Source organism: Phaethon aethereus (assembly GCF_964289735.1).
Source record: "Phaethon aethereus genome assembly, chromosome: 7".
NCBI classification, from domain to species: Eukaryota; Metazoa; Chordata; class Aves; order Phaethontiformes; family Phaethontidae; genus Phaethon; species Phaethon aethereus.
Window position 1 is genome coordinate 5,968,596 of NC_138583.1, and position 18,070 is coordinate 5,986,665.

An 18,070-nucleotide genomic window follows, 5' to 3' on the forward strand; every position below is an offset into this window, starting at 1 on the left:
TTAGAATTACATTCAAAGTCATGTTGTTTACCCTCATTCAGGATTGTTATTGTAATGTCAATGTTTTCACTGGCAGTATTCCAGCTAAACATCATCAATCCTTAGCATGGCTTGCTACAACATAGTAGCTTTAATTCAAGCAGTAAAAGTGGTATTGGCTTTTAAGTGCTGAAAACTATGTTTACTATGTAATTCTTAGCAAACTACACAGTACTGAATGTATTGCACGACACTCCATACCACAATTATCCTGCAGTAAAATCATATGCAAAAGTCTTGTATGATATGTTACTTGCAACATTTGCAGCAGCAGTACACTTAATTACAAACAAGTTGCCTGTAAACCTTGAGCATCTTGGCTTGTACCTCTTTTTTTTTTTTCCACAGTTCTAGTATCTCTGCAGGTGTAACTGGAACAATTGTTTGTTTGTTTGTTTGTTTGTTTGTTTTTCAAAGTTCTTCACTCTCCACCACCTTTTGAGTTGGGGCTGAAAACAACATAGGGATTTCAGTAGTTGGGAAGGCAGAAAAAATCTCGAGTCCTTGACTGGTAAGGTTTGCATACCGGCTGCCACCAGGTCGAAGCTTTATTGGTTGTGGAATTTGACGGTGCCACTGAGCTGAAGCAACAGAAACAGAATAGGCTGTAAAAACCTCTAATTAAGTTAGCAATGAAACAACAGAAATCAATGCACACAACTGAAAAGTTGCTTCCAACATCCTTGAAGAGAGCACAGCATTGCTGTTCCCTGGTTTAGAGTCTGTTCCTTCAAATATTATCATTTATGTAGTTTATATGGTGAGTATTTTTATTGAAGTCTACAGATGGAATCCCATCCCTGTTCAATTCAATGGCAACATTTACATGGATTTCACTAAGTCCAAAATTCAGTCATTTAATTTTTGGAGCCTTCTCCAAAGCTCTTGCAATCAAAACTAAAAACATATCATACCATGAACAGAGATGAACAAACTGGAGATGGCTCTGATTTTGTACTACTCCATCCTCTGGGGGACTTTTCTTCCTGGTATATTTGTTTGGTGGTATTTAATTTCCAAGTAATAATATAGGGATTTTTTTTAAAGAAGTGATTACAATTTTTATTTCCCTTCACTACTTACAAGTAGTAACATGTTTCGTGGATTTTTTTAAACATACTGAAAGAAATGTAATCCAAAGACACCGATTCAGTAATTTAAAAGTAACATTAAACATATTCCTATATAAATGAATACCGTTACAATTTTGTAAGACTATTTAGTTATGGTATAATACTTAAAAGTTGACATTCTTAAAACACTTCAGAAAGGGGAAATTGATATTATCTTTGCCAGTATTTATCTATACAAAACCTCCAGGTCTGCACCCAAACTGGACAAACATATCTGGCAGCAATTAAAGTGAAAGGGTAGAAGTTCAGGCTACAATACTCTGAGAGTAGCTCAGTGTGGCAGACCTACAATCTACATGTTAAGCATTGATAGGAAATGTTCATTATCTTTGCATGCTGAATTTTGACCCTGTCTGTCTGGAAATATTTGAAAAAGAGCCTCCTTTTTTCTTGCAGCCCCCAATTTGTTTCTGTTTGAACAATACACTCATTATTTACTGTTCTTCTTTCTTTGCACATGGAATTGCAAATAGCAGACCAACTTTCAATCCCCTAACCTCATCCATTCAAAATAGCACACAGAAAAATCATTTCTGACACTCCCTTTGGTGTATTAGACTTGCAGAGTCTTTAGAAAAATGTCATTGGAATTGGAAAGCATTTCTTACTTTCCATCTTTTTCCTGTTTGTACCTTGAATCCTTTATATGAAAATTTAATTTATGTCTTGCAACATTTAGATACCTAAGGAATTATTTTCCATTTTATGTGACCTTACTTGAATCAGACTCTCACCAGGCCTCTCTTGAACATTACATTACTATTGTCTATATCTCCACAAGGTGGCGGAAAACTGACAGAGATGCACTGGTGACTTGTGGTTATCCCTGATAATTAAGTGTGTTTTTCTTTTTTAAAATGAGAAATACAAGGTTGAAAACATGGTTTTGCTTTTTTTTTTTTTTTTCCTTTGAGTGTATGGCTCTAATCCAAAGGTTTGTGGAATGTGTTTTCTGTTTTGTTATGCTGCTTAAGTGATCAAAGTACTCTCCTGCTCTAGATAAATTGTCTTAACTATTACATCTTGCATAGATACAGGGTAATTAACTGATGTGCTGTAGTTCTTGAACTGGGCTAGGGCCTTCTGAGTCCTAGACAAACATGTTAGATACAAACTATGCCTAATTAATGGAGGCTAGCTATCATACGTGCTCCACAGAAGGGGCCTACTTTCTTGTGTGCAATTTATTGTTCCATGTCAGGTCAGGGCTGTAGCACAGGCATGTGTCAGAGGGAACAGAGTTAAGGTTCAACTTGCATACATGTTTATTATATGCGTATGTGTCTAGTGAATTTGGAATGTGAAAATGGGAGTAGAGAATATGGTGCACAATTCCCCCTCTGTTTTTTCTCTTTACCTGCCTTTAAACTCATGCAGGAGAGCTAATTTGGCCATTTAGCTGCATCATTATACCTCCTCCTGGTGGCCACATTAAGCTGTGGCCATGCTGTGACACTAATTTCTAATCCACATCAAACCCAGCAATTTACAGACTAAGAATTAGGTGGGGGCTGGGACCAGTCAAGGAAAATAAATTCTGATTTGTTCTAGTTACTAACCAATACCTACCATATATGTCAAGCCTAGCAGTACAAGAGACAATACCAGCTTCGTTTTTTGCAGACAAGGTATACCAGCCAGCATCTGCTTTCTTGGCAGGTTGAATCAGGAGGCAGACATACCCTGTTGTATCTTGATGCATGCTGGGAAAACAAGTGTTTTGGAATTAGTGTTTCTCAAGAGCACATCAACTTTGAGATTTTACAATATGTGCATTAAATATGAAATAGATAATTTGTAACTTCAGTCTTCAAAGAGGTAGCAGGCCAAGGCATTTATAGTCAATAGATTTGCTTTCAGTTTGGCCTCAAGCAATAATCAGAGTAGGTGAAATCTGTTCTTGCTCCTCTCAGTTGTGCAACGCCATGGTGTGACAGTATGAGCAGAATTGTTGTTCTGTATGTGTTGATATCAGAATTGTTTATTGAATTCCAATGAACTAAACCCATGCAAAGCTGCTGCACAGTCATATTGTATTTTTTCCTAGTTCAGAAGCTGGAAGACTTATATAAGACTATAACAAGATACCGAGAACATTTGTACAAAGTTGTGATATTTTCACAACGGTAACCAGAGAGAGTCAGAATCTTTCTTACAGCACCCTTTTCCATGAGAAAATGCCCGAGTGGCAAAATCTTAAAGATTCATTTGGCCAACACTCTAGAAGAAACCCGCTTCTTTATTCCCTCCTTTTCCTTTGCTCTTCAGTGATCAAGACTTTCTGTCTGCAATTTCCAGGAAAAACTATTGAGTATATGAGTGGACTGAGGCTCCTTTGCTCTCTAGGCTGTGGTTGATCCCTTTTATCAACCCAGGTGTTTCTCTCATTATAAAGGAAGAGGTGGGATGAGCGCATCAGAGTACCTGAAGTTGCAAGAAGTTCTGCAGTTTGAGGTTTTGTTTCCTTATGAACTGGAATGAAACATCAAACCACAGAATTTCAGGTCAAGAGGACATTTTGTGCTTCCGACATCTCTAATAAAAAAAGGGAGCACTCACCCTTTGCTCCCTGCATTACGTAATTTGCCTTATGCTGGGGGTGCAGTAGTATGCTCATGCATGTCCATACCATGCTACAAAAAAGGTCTCTTGGCTTCAGGCAGAAAGGTAATAGTGGGGGAAGACAGAGACAAACAAGGACAATGCTGCCCATTGCTCATGTGGATCTGTGCAGAACCAGTCTGGTCATGACTGGCTGAAACTGCAGAGGTGTTACAAGCCTGATGTTAGCTCCTGGCATTGTGAGGTGTGGGAAGTTTCCCTTAGTCATTCCTCTGCTGAGCTGTAGCAAAAACTTGTTGTCTAAGCTTCTGTGAAACAACTGGAAAACGAGGCATTTTAGGACAGTTGTTCATTTTATGTTAACTACAGTGTTTGCATGTATGTAACCATAATTCCTGTGAAAGTACCAGTACTTGAAATAAATCCTTGAGTAGTCTGCCTAGAGGCAGAGGAATAAAGACTAGAGGCTATAGAAGATCAGAGTCAGGTGAGCTTTTTGGAGAGCGACGACAGTCTCTGAGTGGGGACAAGGAGACCACGGAAGGATTTTTTCAAGTAAGCTTTCCCTCATGATAGGTGTGCATTCATAACAAGCGCTGCTGCGGAGCCAGTTTTCTTCACAGATAGCCTGCAGGGTATGCATGTAAAAATGTAGTACTTCTTGAAGTTGATCTCAGAGATCCAATGAATGCATCAAATCATTAGTTGGAGCCAAGTGAAATAAAATATTAAAAATAAAATTTATGCTGAAGAAGAAATCTTTAAAAAATAAATGAAAACAATTAATTTCTCATTAATTACAGCCAGGCACATATTTTCATCGGCTTTTCTTTTGCAAAACCTAAAAAATAGTGATGCATTTGAATGCCAGAGCTGAACTCGAACATTGTTGTATTTTGTAAGCATGGATCAAAGTCTTTGCCGATGTTTGTGACCAAACTTTGTTATCAGCCTCTGTATCTGATAAGCTAAAATCTCTATTATCCCATGCTCTGGGGCATTCAAAACCATGTTCTAACTGTTCTGAGTTTGAATTTATCCATAGTTAGAACTAAACTGAGAAAAAAATAGTGTAGGGAGAGAATAAGGTGCTAAAACGCATTGACGTATCATATCATAGTATCTTTGATAAGTTGCATATGCTGTATCAGGCCTATGGCCCGAAAGGTCTATTGCCGCGCTCTGAAGCAGTGGCATATTATGCTCCATGCCTTTATTCTGAACCAAGGAAATAGCTATTGTTCATCTCACAGTGAGGCCAGCTTTTTAAATCTTTATGTGGGTGAAATAAGTTGTTTTAAGAAGAACACCACCTGTACATATCACACAGGTTTTCCTGGAAACAATTGGTGCAGCCACAAATAACTCCAAGCATGAGTACAGTGGTACAATACCTCATTCTCTCTCTGTTTGATGGGATAGTCTCATTATCCTTCTTCCAGTAAAATATGGGGGGTGGCATTCCCACAACTCTGCACTCTAATCTGACAGGGTACCCTTCAGGAACACCACAGTTCTGAAGCTTCTCCAAAAACATGGGGGCTTTTTTTACTTCCTTTGCTGGAGAAAGAAAAAGAATTATTGAACAACAGATATTTTATTCTTTGATTCGCTTTGAGCAGTATGGAAGAACGTGATGAAAAATTGTTCTTGTGATATCAAAATAGGTTATGAATTCTTAATGGGATATTGGAAGGAAAGTGAAATGCCATAAGATAGCCTCTGTAAGGGAACATAAAGAAAATAATAGGCAGAACTGATGTTCATAAAAGAATGTTTGCATATCTAATGGCTCTAAACATACTACCATTGCAGGAAATTAATGCCAGACATATGAGTTTCAGTATCTCACATCTTGTAAGGCTTTATTAAAGAACAGTATTCATATTTGTATTTTTCTACTGAAAAACATTTTAAAACTAATAAAATCAGCACTGAAATCTAGGAGGCCTCAACATATATTGTGAATTCAAACCCTAAGCATTTTCTGGGGAGAAAATTAAGAATGTCATTTTGCCAAGACAAGAGAGAGATGATGAGAGAGAATTCTTACAGCCCTCTGTTAATAACAGGAGGGCACCTATCAACTGAGCACCAGGTCCATATCCCTCCATCAGATGAGTTTTATAGCTGTTGAACTCTCCTACTATCAGTGGATTAACTATTTATTTATACTTGCCTGTAGGGAAACGAAGTAAGTTAAGTTTGAAGAAGTGCATACAAATAACTTCATCATTGTGACTAGTTTTTCAATGATTCTTACCTACAACAGTGAGCTCCAGACTAAATGAATTTTGTCCTGTTTTATTAGTGGCAAGGCAAGTATAAGTTCCAGCATCGTTTTGTGAGAGGGGATCAATAAGCAGAGAGTGAACTCCAGTCTCTCTGACCAGCATCTTGTGGGTACCATCTGGTAGCACAGGTTTGCCATTCAGAAGCCACGTCAGGTCTGGAGTTGGTAACCCACTCACCTAAGAGACAGTGAAACAGCTGGAGACAAATGTCAAACTGACAGATAGCTTTTAATAAATTCATAGGTAAGCCTTTTTTCAGATACCATCTGAATGATGTCAAAATCTGGAACACAAAGATTTTTTTAAAATTTATTTCTCAGCTTCTGTTTTTCTGCTGATTAGTTCCAAAAGGGAGAAAAACAGAAAACAAACAAGCAACGAAATCCCAAGAGACACAAATACATGAGATGCCTACCTTTTTCTTAGAAGGGAGGAAACTTGATTATATATCAGATTCACAAAAGACTCCTAGTAACCTGCTAGTTTTCTTTTTTTTAGTGCTGAGTATAAATCAAAACCCTGGATTTAAACCACTACAGAGTTTAATAGAGATGAAAACAAGTTCTATACAAATTACTTTGTATTACATAAAATTTGATGCAGAATGATACAGGTCCTTGTAGCTGTTAAACTTGTATGCTTTAGAACACTATAGATGAAGTATTTTTTTTTGAAAGATTATTAGACTGTATTATAGTCTTAAAGATCTTTCCAATAGATAGAAGTACTTACTCATGTCTAAAATATTGCTTTCCAAACAATATTCTACAAACCAGAGAAAGAGGTAAGTGGAACTTGCCTGAACGAGGACTGCTGTCTTCCAGGTTTATGCAATACCAGACATGCTTTAAGGCTTCACAAGCTCTGCCAGGATAACGGAGCTAAGAATAACCAAATTCCTTGGCATGCTCCCTAGTAAACTTTACATCATAAATTAAGTAGTAATGAATCTTGTTCATCTTCAGGGCATTAACTTCTGCTTCAGAGCTTCTACCCTCTTCAGGGTAGGAGACAGTCTGGAGCATGAAAGAGGTCAGTGTCAGCAGTACCACCTTTGCTGTGCTACTAGGACATACAGGGACTACCAAAATATGTTGGTGCAGATGAGTTTCTTAAAGCTGTTCAGTAACAGGATGTTCACTGTGTGTACTCTAACCTCTGACAACTCTCTCATGTGGGGATTTAAACCTGTACATGGGGATGATTCTGCATCTGTGCATGCTGGGGAAGCATAAAATGAACTGGGCTCTGTTCCCTCTTTTCAGGGAGTATTAATCTTCAGTAATCCATTCCAATACAATGGGAACATTTGTTTGAACAACACAACATGCTGAATCCTCTCTTTCTGGTGGTTTTGTGCTATTCTGGATTATGGTCAGGAATTTGATAATAGAGCAAAAGGACCTGTCATTCCCAGATGAACTTCTGGAGTTCAGACTGGTAAAGGACACCATGAACATACGAGTAATTCGAACAACTTTGTAAGTGAGCCTTCTATTTCTGGGGTTGTGTTTTCTATGTTCTTCATTCCATACAGCATATGTTGAAAAGAGATCCCCTGAATCAGCTCAGACACAATGGCAATAAGAAATACTTTTGTAAAATGAAGCATTAAAACTTTAACAGAAAGTGTTCATGCATGCAATAAAGAACATGAAAACACCTACGTGCAGAGGTAGGGAAAGTGAGAATGAACAGAGGAAACAGTTAATACCTTACAATCCAACCTACAAAGTCGCCCTTCATTTGCTACCATGTCACCTGGAGCCTGTAGAAAGTATGGCCTGAAAAAGCGTTCTTCAACTGCCTCTTTGTCTCCTTCTGGCACCCGGGGTCGTGTTCTGCAACGCAAAAATTCCATGTATACGTTTGGAAGTCAACCTTTTTTTTCCTAATGCTTAAAAAAAGGAAGAAATTGTGGAAAAAGGTGAACAGATAGCTTGAGTTAAATAAAAGGGCAGAAAGAAATGGACTGCCTGTAATTTAATACTTGCATATTTTCCATTTAGAAAGATTATCAAATTAACTTTATTATGTAGTTAATTGTACACAATGTAGTTGGATTCCCAAGCTGTCCTTTGCTTCTTTTTGCTTTTTTGGATGAATTTCATCTTGCTAATCCATCCCTTGCCTTCAACTCCACTGCAACCGGTCAATGAAATAACACTTTACACTTAAACTTCCCTGTATTTGAAGATGACCTTCAAAAATATTACATTCTAGAAATGACCTGTTGGGAGGGAACTGCTGCTGTTATTTCCATTTTATGGTTGACAACTGAAGTACAGAGAGCATTGAAGTACAGTAGGTAGTTATTTCGAATGCCTACAGTAAGAAGCATAAAGAGGGTCTGAAGGATTTGTCTTTCGTATTACCTGTGAGGCTGAATTGTTGATATTCGGCCCCGAACGGGGATACTCTGAACCATCAGGTGGCCTGAACAACTGATTCTCCCCTGCAGATCACAATGGAAGCAGAATTAATAGTTGCTTAATAGCTCGTTTCATTTTAAAGTATAAATATGTAACATTTACAATGCATTAGGATTTATTTTTATAAACTACTTGAACTGTAGGGTAAATATTACTTATTCAAAGCAAATGCTATTAGCATGCAGCGGAGTGCAGTGCACACAGGGGTTCTCTGTGTGTTTAGAGCAGTGTGTTTCTCAGACCCTTCAAGGCTGTGGCAATGCATTTAGCAGAGGTGCTATGTAAACCGGCTTAAGCAGTGTCTGTCCCTGCCTGTTCATTCCTGACACTGTGTCTCTACAGGTACTGTCTGCTAGTACCTTTGTACTAGCATACTTATTTATGCAGCCACACAGAAACTCAAAAGTAGTTGGGCTGAAATGGAATTCAGAAAAAAGGGAAAATTTAAACTGGAGAAAATTGCCTGATCTACTTGAGCGTACTGCTAAATAAACAGCTAAGCTAGCATATAGGGTGAAGAAGAATGCTATTAGGGGATGAGACTATTTGCAGATCCACATCTTTGCGTCCTAGATAAGGAATAACTGTGTTTGGTAACACTTCCAATTTTGATGTAACTCTCTGTTTTCCCTTGCTCTATTCTTTCTGCCTGAAAAATCATGTCTGCCTTGTCACCACATCTCAAAAGGTATCTATCCGCAATAGAGGAGGGGTGTCAGAAGATAGGGCAGGAGTTACTGACGTGAAAAAATGTCCTTAATGATTGTGACTGGGATGTGTAAGAACAGGGGAGTAGTTTCATCATTCTGCATTACATGGTTTCCTCTCCTGTCCTCTGAAGCATCTGATTTTTGATACAGTCACCACTCGATGTCAGACTCGGTGGCCCAATCTGTGTTCCTATTAAGATACGTTAGAAAAAGATGAAACAACCATTTTTGTAGAGGAAAATAAAACACCTTACTTGTGGGTTTGCAGCCATAATCGTGTAGTTGCCATCATCATCATTAGTAGAAGCTTCAATATGTAAAGAACATGTTCCATCTTCTTCTCTGTTCATTTTGAAATGTGTGTTTTTCTTTGAAATCTGCTTGCCATCCTTGAACCAGTATACCTGTAGTGATCAGACCCCCCCAGTGACTTAACACATGCTCTGTAGTGGAATACTGACTAGGAAAAGTGTAGATAAGAACACAAAATAAGTTGACCAATTGCTAGTAAAAATTTTAGAGTATTATAAAATTTGCAGATCCCTTACAATGTGAAATAGAATGATTCCAGGTTGAGCTCAGAAAGCTGCATATCTCCTTTACATAGCTGGGCCTGTCAGGTTCCCTTTTCTTGGCTGTGGACACATTACTGGTTGTCTCAGATCAGTTCTCATCTTTCTGAGAAGTTAATTTTTTGTGGGTTTATGAAGTTCTGTTTCTCTTGGAGTCGGGTGGTTGTGAGGCAGTCCGTACAGTACATCAAGGCCTGATACATGCTCAGGAGCAGATATAGTTATTTTAGAAGGGGGGGTGAATAATTTGTTTTAGAGCTCTCTCCAGAAAGCCATGTTTTTAGGAGTGAGACTTTCCACAGGGATGTATAGAAAATAGCGGGTAGTTGATTTTTATTCCTTTACCACTGACAGTGAGAATGACGTACCTTGGGAACAGGTATTCCAACTATTTTGCAAGTGAATGTAATAGGGGATCCTTCCATCACCCGAAAATGCTTGAGTCTCTTATCAAAGATGGGTGCTATGTATTTGCCTGTAGGGATTTCCTCATGTCGGACTTCATCATCTGATTCATCCACTGGAGTACGTTCAAGGCGAAATTCTATTTCGTTCATCAGCCTCTGCTCAAAGCTTGAAATCCTGTATTCCTGCAGAGTGAGAGAGGCATGGTTCTGAACAAGACGAGTCGTGTTCTGTGGTATTTGCAGTCATTTGCACTTTTAGACTTAATTCTAAAATGAGTGAAAATAAAAAAGCCTACGTAAACTAGGACATATTGAAACAGTCTGAATTTGGTCTGCAGACACAGATTCTCACTGTGTCTTAAGTTTGCAGAATGTAACTAATGAAACTGAGTTTTTTCAAGGGCAGCTAAAAAATCAAATGTGTAATTCCTCTAAGTCCCTATGAAAAAAACTATACTCTTGCACACTGTTGATCAAAAAAGGTCATTAAAATATACCAGATTTTTGAGGATTTGATGATGGAAGAAAACCAGTATATTCCTACATGAATTATCATTTCCAGATAGTTTGATGTGATTATGAGCCTCCTCCTGAAGTCAGTTAGAAACCTCTTGTTACTTAGCTGTTTTGCATGAGGGTGTCTCTTGTCTAGACCAAGAGGCATTTGACCAAATGTCTCTTGCTGTGACATGTGGAGCTTCAGACCAACACCCAGCTTCAGTTTTTGACACAAATCCAGTGTTTATTCAAACAGTGTTTATTCTGGGCATGGTGGAGCACTACAGATACACCTGAATGGACATTTCTGGTAGCAGACGCTGCCTAGCTAAACTAACATAGACAACTGCAAGAATATTTTGCTTAAGTCATTACAAACTATCTTGTGGGGAAGCTTGTATTACCATATGTAGGCCTGTAGCAGTAACCAAATCAGTTTGCTCAGACCTGGATTTATGCAGTTTCTAAGTCCAGAGCTTGTGTTCCTGCTTCTGTTGAAGGGCACTGACATTTCTGAGAGGAGAATTATGTTTTCTTCTCCTTCTGTGGCAAGCTTGGGTCTTCAGAATCTCACTTTAATCTGTCAGATAATGCTATTACGATGGGTTTTGTTGCTTTGTTATAGCAAGGAAATGATCTGTGGCTTGGAAGAGAAATACTTGAGCAATTCTAAAAGTGCAATTCTCATTTTTTAAATAGAATTTTAGAAACTGGTGAATAGTAAATAAGGACATAGCCTATCCTCTAGATACATTATATTTGCTGAAAAAACAAGGTTCAGAAAATCTTGTCTGAAATCATATAGAAAGTTAATTAAAGAACCAGCAAAGATCCCAAATCACTGGGACTTGCATCACTGATCATTTAGCTATTCCAACATGCTCTCGACCAGTAGTTCCCAAATAGTAAGGAGCAAAGATGGAGAGGCAGCGCAAAAATTTAGCTGACAGTCTTCTGATTTCTTCAGGAAACCAAGAAGTGGCCGAAGGTTGAGAGGTTACAGGGGAGTTTTGAGGAGACAGGTGTCTGTGAGACTTGGGAGAGAGAGGATGAAAACATGGCAGCTAGGAAGTAAAAGAAATTGGAAATTGCCACGGTGGAATAAACACCCTGGTAATATCTGATTTTGGTACTTTAATGGTAGATGTTGTATAAACGTCTCTTCATCTAAAATCTTTTTTTTGGGGTTGCTGTAAGGTCAGCTGTAGTAAAGATTAGCTATGGTAGGAAAAGGCAGGCAGCTCAGATCAGGGAGGAGAGGGCTTCGATGAATGAACTCTCTTTACTGGATACTGAGTCCCCCTTCCACTCCTCCCTTCTCTGATGCTGCAGGGCTGTTCTGTTCCTTCCACACAGCGTTGGAGCAGTACTGGTAATTACAAGGTAATAGGAGTGTTCACAGGGACCCCCCTTCAAGATACCTGCCTTGCCTCTAACGCTCCCTCCACTCTGACAGAGACAGTCTGCTCTCTGATACTTTCTTCAAATATACCACTGTGAGTACAGCTTTGCCAAGCAGGAATTTTTGAGCTTGCAGGTCTGTAGAATTGTGCGAGACGTGCGCCAAAGGGTGGGAGCCTGCCACTAGATGGTATCATCCACTTTCTCAGCTGGCTGTCTTTGCTCTGTGGGCTGGCCAACAGCTGGTGATCAGCAAACAGCCTTATAAAGTTTCAACTTGTTGAGCTTTTTTTCTTTCACACAGCATGTCTCAACAAATGACTTTAATAGATCAAATTCTAATCTCGGTTAGACCAGTGTAAAACTGGAGATTGCCTGATTTCTGACCAACCAAAGCTATAATTTTTCCCTTTAGATGGCAAGAGCTAATTTAGTTCTAAGAGAAAGTTAAGCAATCAGTCTTTTACCCTTGATACTGACAAAAAGCCTGTGTGTTTTTAGGAACTAAGAATCAAATAAAAACCAGGGAGTGACTACTATGTTTTAAGCATCAGCCATGTCACCAAAACGGACTGCAGTCATATTTTGGTTCTAGAGTCTCCCATAAATTAAGGAATTGAGACCTAAATACTTTGTTGACAGCGATGTACTGAAGAACATATTTGAAGTTTTGTTTTCCTTCCATGTCTTTGAGAGCTTTAATAGGTTCCTTCATGTTGTTTAGGTAGTTTTTGACAGCAGAGAACAAAATCTGTGGCAAAAAAATTGCGCCTACTGAGAAAGGATTACCTTGAGTCTGAATTTTTCAGTAGGACCTGAAGATACTATACATAATTCTTCTAAGAATGAAATTGATTTCAGGGGTTTCACATGCTGTGTGGCCTTTGGAAATGTGAAGGCTAATTAAAGATTAATTAAGCTAGGGGTAATCTCTTTCCCTCCTTCCCTTTCCATCATCTAATGATTTGTCACATGAATAAAGTCCAGGGCAATATAGCAAGTACGGTACAGAGAGTCTTAATTTCTGCCTGTTTAAACATGTTACTCTTTATTGTCTAATGACCCTCTCAAAAGTTATGTAATTATTTCTGGATATTGATTATATGACACCATAGTTATAGAGCTAAATACACTGGTTTGCATCCATGTTTCTCATAATATTTGAGCACTTTTGAGCACTGTTATTCCCTTTGTAAAGATAAGCCATTTTTCAAATGTTATGTATGCTTAGAGGGCAACAGATGGACATGCTGATGGACAGAGTAAGGTGAAGTGACTCACAAATTGGTTACCTCAGAAGCCAAACACAGTAAGTCTGTGAAGATTTTTTACTCTGAGAGGGCAACTCTAAACTGGGGTTAGAATAAAATGAGTGGGGATGAAAAGTGTTAAGACTTCTCAGAGCCAGATAGCAACTGAAAGCAGTAGTCTAGAAGACTAAAAATTGGAAGAGGGCTTTTGGAAGAGCCAACACCTTGTATTTGTTAAGTGCAACGTAATAGAGAACAAGGGAAGAAAATGTAAGGAGCCTGCATCTGCTCCCACATAAAAACCCATTCAATCTGCATAATCTGAAAGCCAGCAGGCCAGTTATTTACTGCCCTGTGAACCTTAGCAGGAGTTAACATCATTCTTTTATGGCAGTACATCAATCTGCCACTGGACTATCTTAGTTGTATATAGTCTTCAACTTTATTGAGCTACATGCATGTTTCATTTGACCTACAAAGCGTGAATGTGAGGATTTTTTCAGAATGATGTAACTAATCTCTCGATCAAATTTTTCTTTAGTTCAGTTTTCTGGTGACTGTGTCAAAAGCATGTCTTGGAAGTGAAAATTGCTAATGACAGGAATAACGTTTCAAATTAGAAAGGCAGTATTGTACTTTTATACTTTTAATACATCCGCAACTGTATAGTTGAAGATTGGGGAATCATTGCTTGGTCCCTGAAGTAAGTTTGTCATCATATGGTGTTCTCTAGCAGAGGGGAATAATGGGGCTAGGAAGGCATTACCATTACACGTTCAAGGCATGGTGTTAATGAGTAAGATATTGACTCCAGAAAAAAATGCTACAGAGTGGAGTTAAGAGGCAATGAAATACTGCAAGCTAATGGGATGATAGTTCAGTATTGTTTCTAGATAGTTGGGTTCAGTCAGCAATTTCTCATACTAAATTTTTTTTCAGATTCATTGCTGTCCAAAAGAAGTTGTGGTATGTAATAAGAAATTAATAGTATAGGGTTGCTGTAGCCATGATAGCCTACAGATGAAACCAAACAATGCTGATAGAGACTGTTAACATCTTTTATTGCCTCTACTCCAAAGGTACAGGTTTGTCTTAAATTGTCTAACCAACTAATATAAATTAAACTTAGAACAATTATATTCAAGCTGTAATTAACCTAATGTTTCTTGCCTCTGTTCTAGATCTGAAAAAGTTTTCTGTGAACACAGTGTATCATTTTTTTCCTGACTGATGTGCTGAAGATACTAACTTTACTTCATTAGGAAATACAGGCAGTTCTTCCTTTTCATACATCTGCTTGCAGTAGAAGATATGGTAGAGGAAGGATCTTTTACATTTCTTGAGTGCATGTCACTCTTGATATATGTGCACACACATATTGTATACCCAGAAAAAGGTATAAAATAAAAGTCGCAGTTTGTCAGAACAAATACATATTGCTGCACTATCAACACTGAGCTATCATTACTGACGGCTGCTTCTCTGCCCATGGAAACCACAAGAGTCATTGTGTTTTCATGCCCAGGCAACAGTCTCTGACTAGGAACTGTGCAGGCTGACTGCATGTGTTTGGACTGGTCATTTTAATGAGTTATATTCAAAAGTACATTTTAAATTAGAAAATATTGAAGTTAGGGTTCCCACAGCCCCTAAGTGTTGCCTGTGTGTTGTGCTCATACTTTGTCTTTCTAAATGTGTTGTTTAGCGTGCATATATATGCCTATATAAATTTACACACAAACCAACAAGACTAAGTTAACATTGCTGTGAAAATTTTAATGCCATCATACATAGACCAAAGGCGTTATACCAAACTTCTTATAAAGAACAGGAATCTCTGAAATAAGTGGAAATACACAGTTGTATAGAGAATATAATCTTGGAGGTTTTTGCTTTGGTAGATTTTCTTCTAGGATTAGCAAGAACAGAAAATAGTTGTCAATATGGCTTTCTGAAGAACTGGTTTTATCACATAAGCCATAAAGCTATTTCTGAATGTGATTACGTAAGTCGAGTAGGGCAAAGTGTTTGTGGCTGTGGTTCAGACAAGTGTTTCATAAAGCGTCATACAAAGAACAAGTCAATGTGATCACTGAGTACAATGTTAAAACTAGGCTGCAGTTCAGCATACTAAGGAGACTAAGGGAAAGAGTACAAAGGTACAAGCTCCGTTTTGGGGAAAAAATGTAGAGTCCAGCTGCTTTTTGGCAACTTTCCTGGAACATGAGATTTTTAGACAGGAATTCACACACTTGTTTAATATGGTAGCCAGATGTTTAAAATTGTGCTATCTCCCAGCTAGAAACTGTAAAATTCAAAATCCTGTCTAGAGGTCTAAATGTTCTGTACAAATTAGAATATATATAATACAAATATATTATAATTGTATATAATTGTCTCTATCTATCTATCTATATATGCTGAGTAGACTGCAACTCTTGAAACCTGGATATTTCACTTCCATGCATTAGCAGAAGGGGAGTAGGCAGTGGTGGTTGCATTAATATTGGCAGGGTATAAATAGAAGGGTAAAAGTTGTTAAAACTGACCAGAGCAAAGCCAGGAGATGCACTCATGCATATGTGTCTTAAGCAGTTCTGTACCATTTTTCTCGAGTCATTAGTAGCACCTTGTGAGTTGTGCAGCATTATTGCCACAGAGATGTGTGTTCAGTATATGATTTGACAATGTAGTTGAACTAGTTTAGTTGCTAGCTTGTGCTAGAAGCAGCATTCCCTTGCTTCCCTCCCTGCTCATATTCATATGATCCCACATGTCCCTCCTGCCATCACTGGCAGTCACCCGATCCCACAGTGACCTGTTCTGCAGGAATGAGCTGGAAAAAAGTCAACTCAAAAGAAAAAAAAATAAAGTCAGACAAGTGCTAGTGAGAATTTGGGGCAGGTGGAGAATTGAAATGCAAATTCTCTTCTGGGGAGCTGCTAGCTTTTGCACTGCCTTGGCAATATTGTTGTAGGGTGCTGCTGGATGGTTGTTACTTGAGCAGTATGGGAAACAAAATCTCTCAATGCAAGTCTTGTTGAAGGTACAGATTCGCATCATTTTGTCTCTGTGATTGATCTATCTGGCCCCATCACCATGATTTTTTGAGCACCTGACAGCAAAGCAGCCTTCAGGGCAGGGCTATTACCTGCATTTCACATATTAGAAATTGAGGTCTGAAGAAACTAAGTGACCTGTTAAGGTAACATAGAAAGTCTGTGACAGAGCAGGTAGTTGGATCATGTTCTGCTAGATCTTGAGTCAAGCAATCTAGCCTCTGGGCTACTGCTACCTGTGAATCTTTTTGGCAAAAAGGGGAATTGCGTAGACTTTGTAATTCCTCTAAGTTTTTAAGCACCTTTGCGTGTGAATAGGAATTCTAAAATCCTTGATCTGTTCAAGTTAAAACCCATCTTGCTGTTGACTTTAGCAGAATTCAGATCTTAGTGAGAATACATATTTACAGTTAGTAGAAGCTTGTAGCATCAAAATATTCTGACATTAGCGTATTAACCCATGGAAATTACCACAAATAGAAAGGCTAGAAGAACTTTATTTGAAATGTTGATTCTCATATACTCTACAAAAACATAACTCTGTTTGCCACTCATTACCAACTCCAGACAAATTTCCCAATTTAATCCCAGTTTTGTAACTTTTACTAGATTGGCTTTTTGGCAGAGTTATTTTAAACCCAGCTAACAGTTTATCTAAGAATCTGGCATGTATTGCATCTCAGTGTCTGCTTCCAAGCTGTAACACTCCTTGGCTTCGATATCTAATCTAGGCTAGTCTGACTGAAATCTTCTGTTTACTTTGGATTGCCTCTCATCTCCCTCCCTCTCTCTTTCAGCAGTGGGAATCAAAAAACAACAGATCCAGTGTGCATGCTTTTCTTCACTTATCATGTCCCATGGAGAGGTATCACTGAAGTGACTTATTTCTTGCAGTTGAGTGCTCTTACATGGCACAAAGCATGAATATCATGCTATCCAAATGTAAACACTAACCCTTGAAGTCTAGCAAGTCATCTGTGGTACAGAGCTAGACAATATTCAAAATAAAGTTCAGCTCAAAGTGATAGAGGAAGAGGAAAACAGAAGAGAAAGCAAATGAGGTCTGCATCTCCAACTCCCACAGACTTATCATCTGGAGTAAGCAGCTTGGGAGTGTGTGTGAAAGCATGAGGAGCTCAGGTTCCCTTTCCTACGTGATGAGTTCTGCAAGCCAGGATCCTTACCAGGAAAACCCGTCTGTACTTTGTTGTTGATTAGATCTAGATCTTGAGAAGACAGCTACGAGTGGTTGTTCAACTATTCATTCCCACAATTACTGGGAATTTATACCTATTAATGTCAAGGTCTGGTAATTTGTCTTGGTCAGGTTCTTAAATCTCTTCTCATTTCTAGTACAGAGCAAACAAGCTTCTGTGAGGACTTGGGGTTTAATTCCCATCTTTAGTCCAAAGTTGCCTACATTTGCTGACCTTTGGGAGATAATGTGCAGCTTTTGAACAAGACTTTTGGAGTGTTTCAATTAAGTGTAATTCTTGTGCTCTAGGGAACAGAGATCTTGCTGATTCTTGCAACCTTTCTGAGGCTGACTGCTTAGTATGGGAACTGCAAGGAGATGATTCTGTTTCATCAGTGTTGGGGTGTTAGTGGTGATGTGGCCTGTGTAATGAATTGTGTTCTGCATATGGCTTTACAGACCGTGGTTGTTAATGATCTAAAAGCTTTTGGACAAACCCTGCATCTCTTCTGCTCTGA

General features: G+C 38.5%; 1 protein-coding gene across 1 annotated transcript in view; it reads right to left on the minus strand.

The window, feature by feature from the left end:
• Positions 1-256: 256 nt before the first annotated feature.
• Positions 257-18,070, minus strand: part of MYPN (myopalladin) — a gene marked incomplete at its 5' end in the record, with an annotated part of 48,331 nt that continues 30,517 nt past the window's right edge. The window contains 9 exons of the mRNA XM_082002012.1: positions 257-620; positions 2,742-2,875; positions 5,129-5,294; positions 5,998-6,205; positions 6,955-7,044; positions 7,743-7,869; positions 8,404-8,483; positions 9,425-9,574; positions 10,111-10,332. Coding sequence (XP_081858138.1) covers positions 451-620; positions 2,742-2,875; positions 5,129-5,294; positions 5,998-6,205; positions 6,955-7,044; positions 7,743-7,869; positions 8,404-8,483; positions 9,425-9,574; positions 10,111-10,332 — 1,347 coding nt within the window. The 3' untranslated portion in view covers positions 257-450. The remainder of the gene's footprint in view (positions 621-2,741; positions 2,876-5,128; positions 5,295-5,997; positions 6,206-6,954; positions 7,045-7,742; positions 7,870-8,403; positions 8,484-9,424; positions 9,575-10,110; positions 10,333-18,070) is intronic.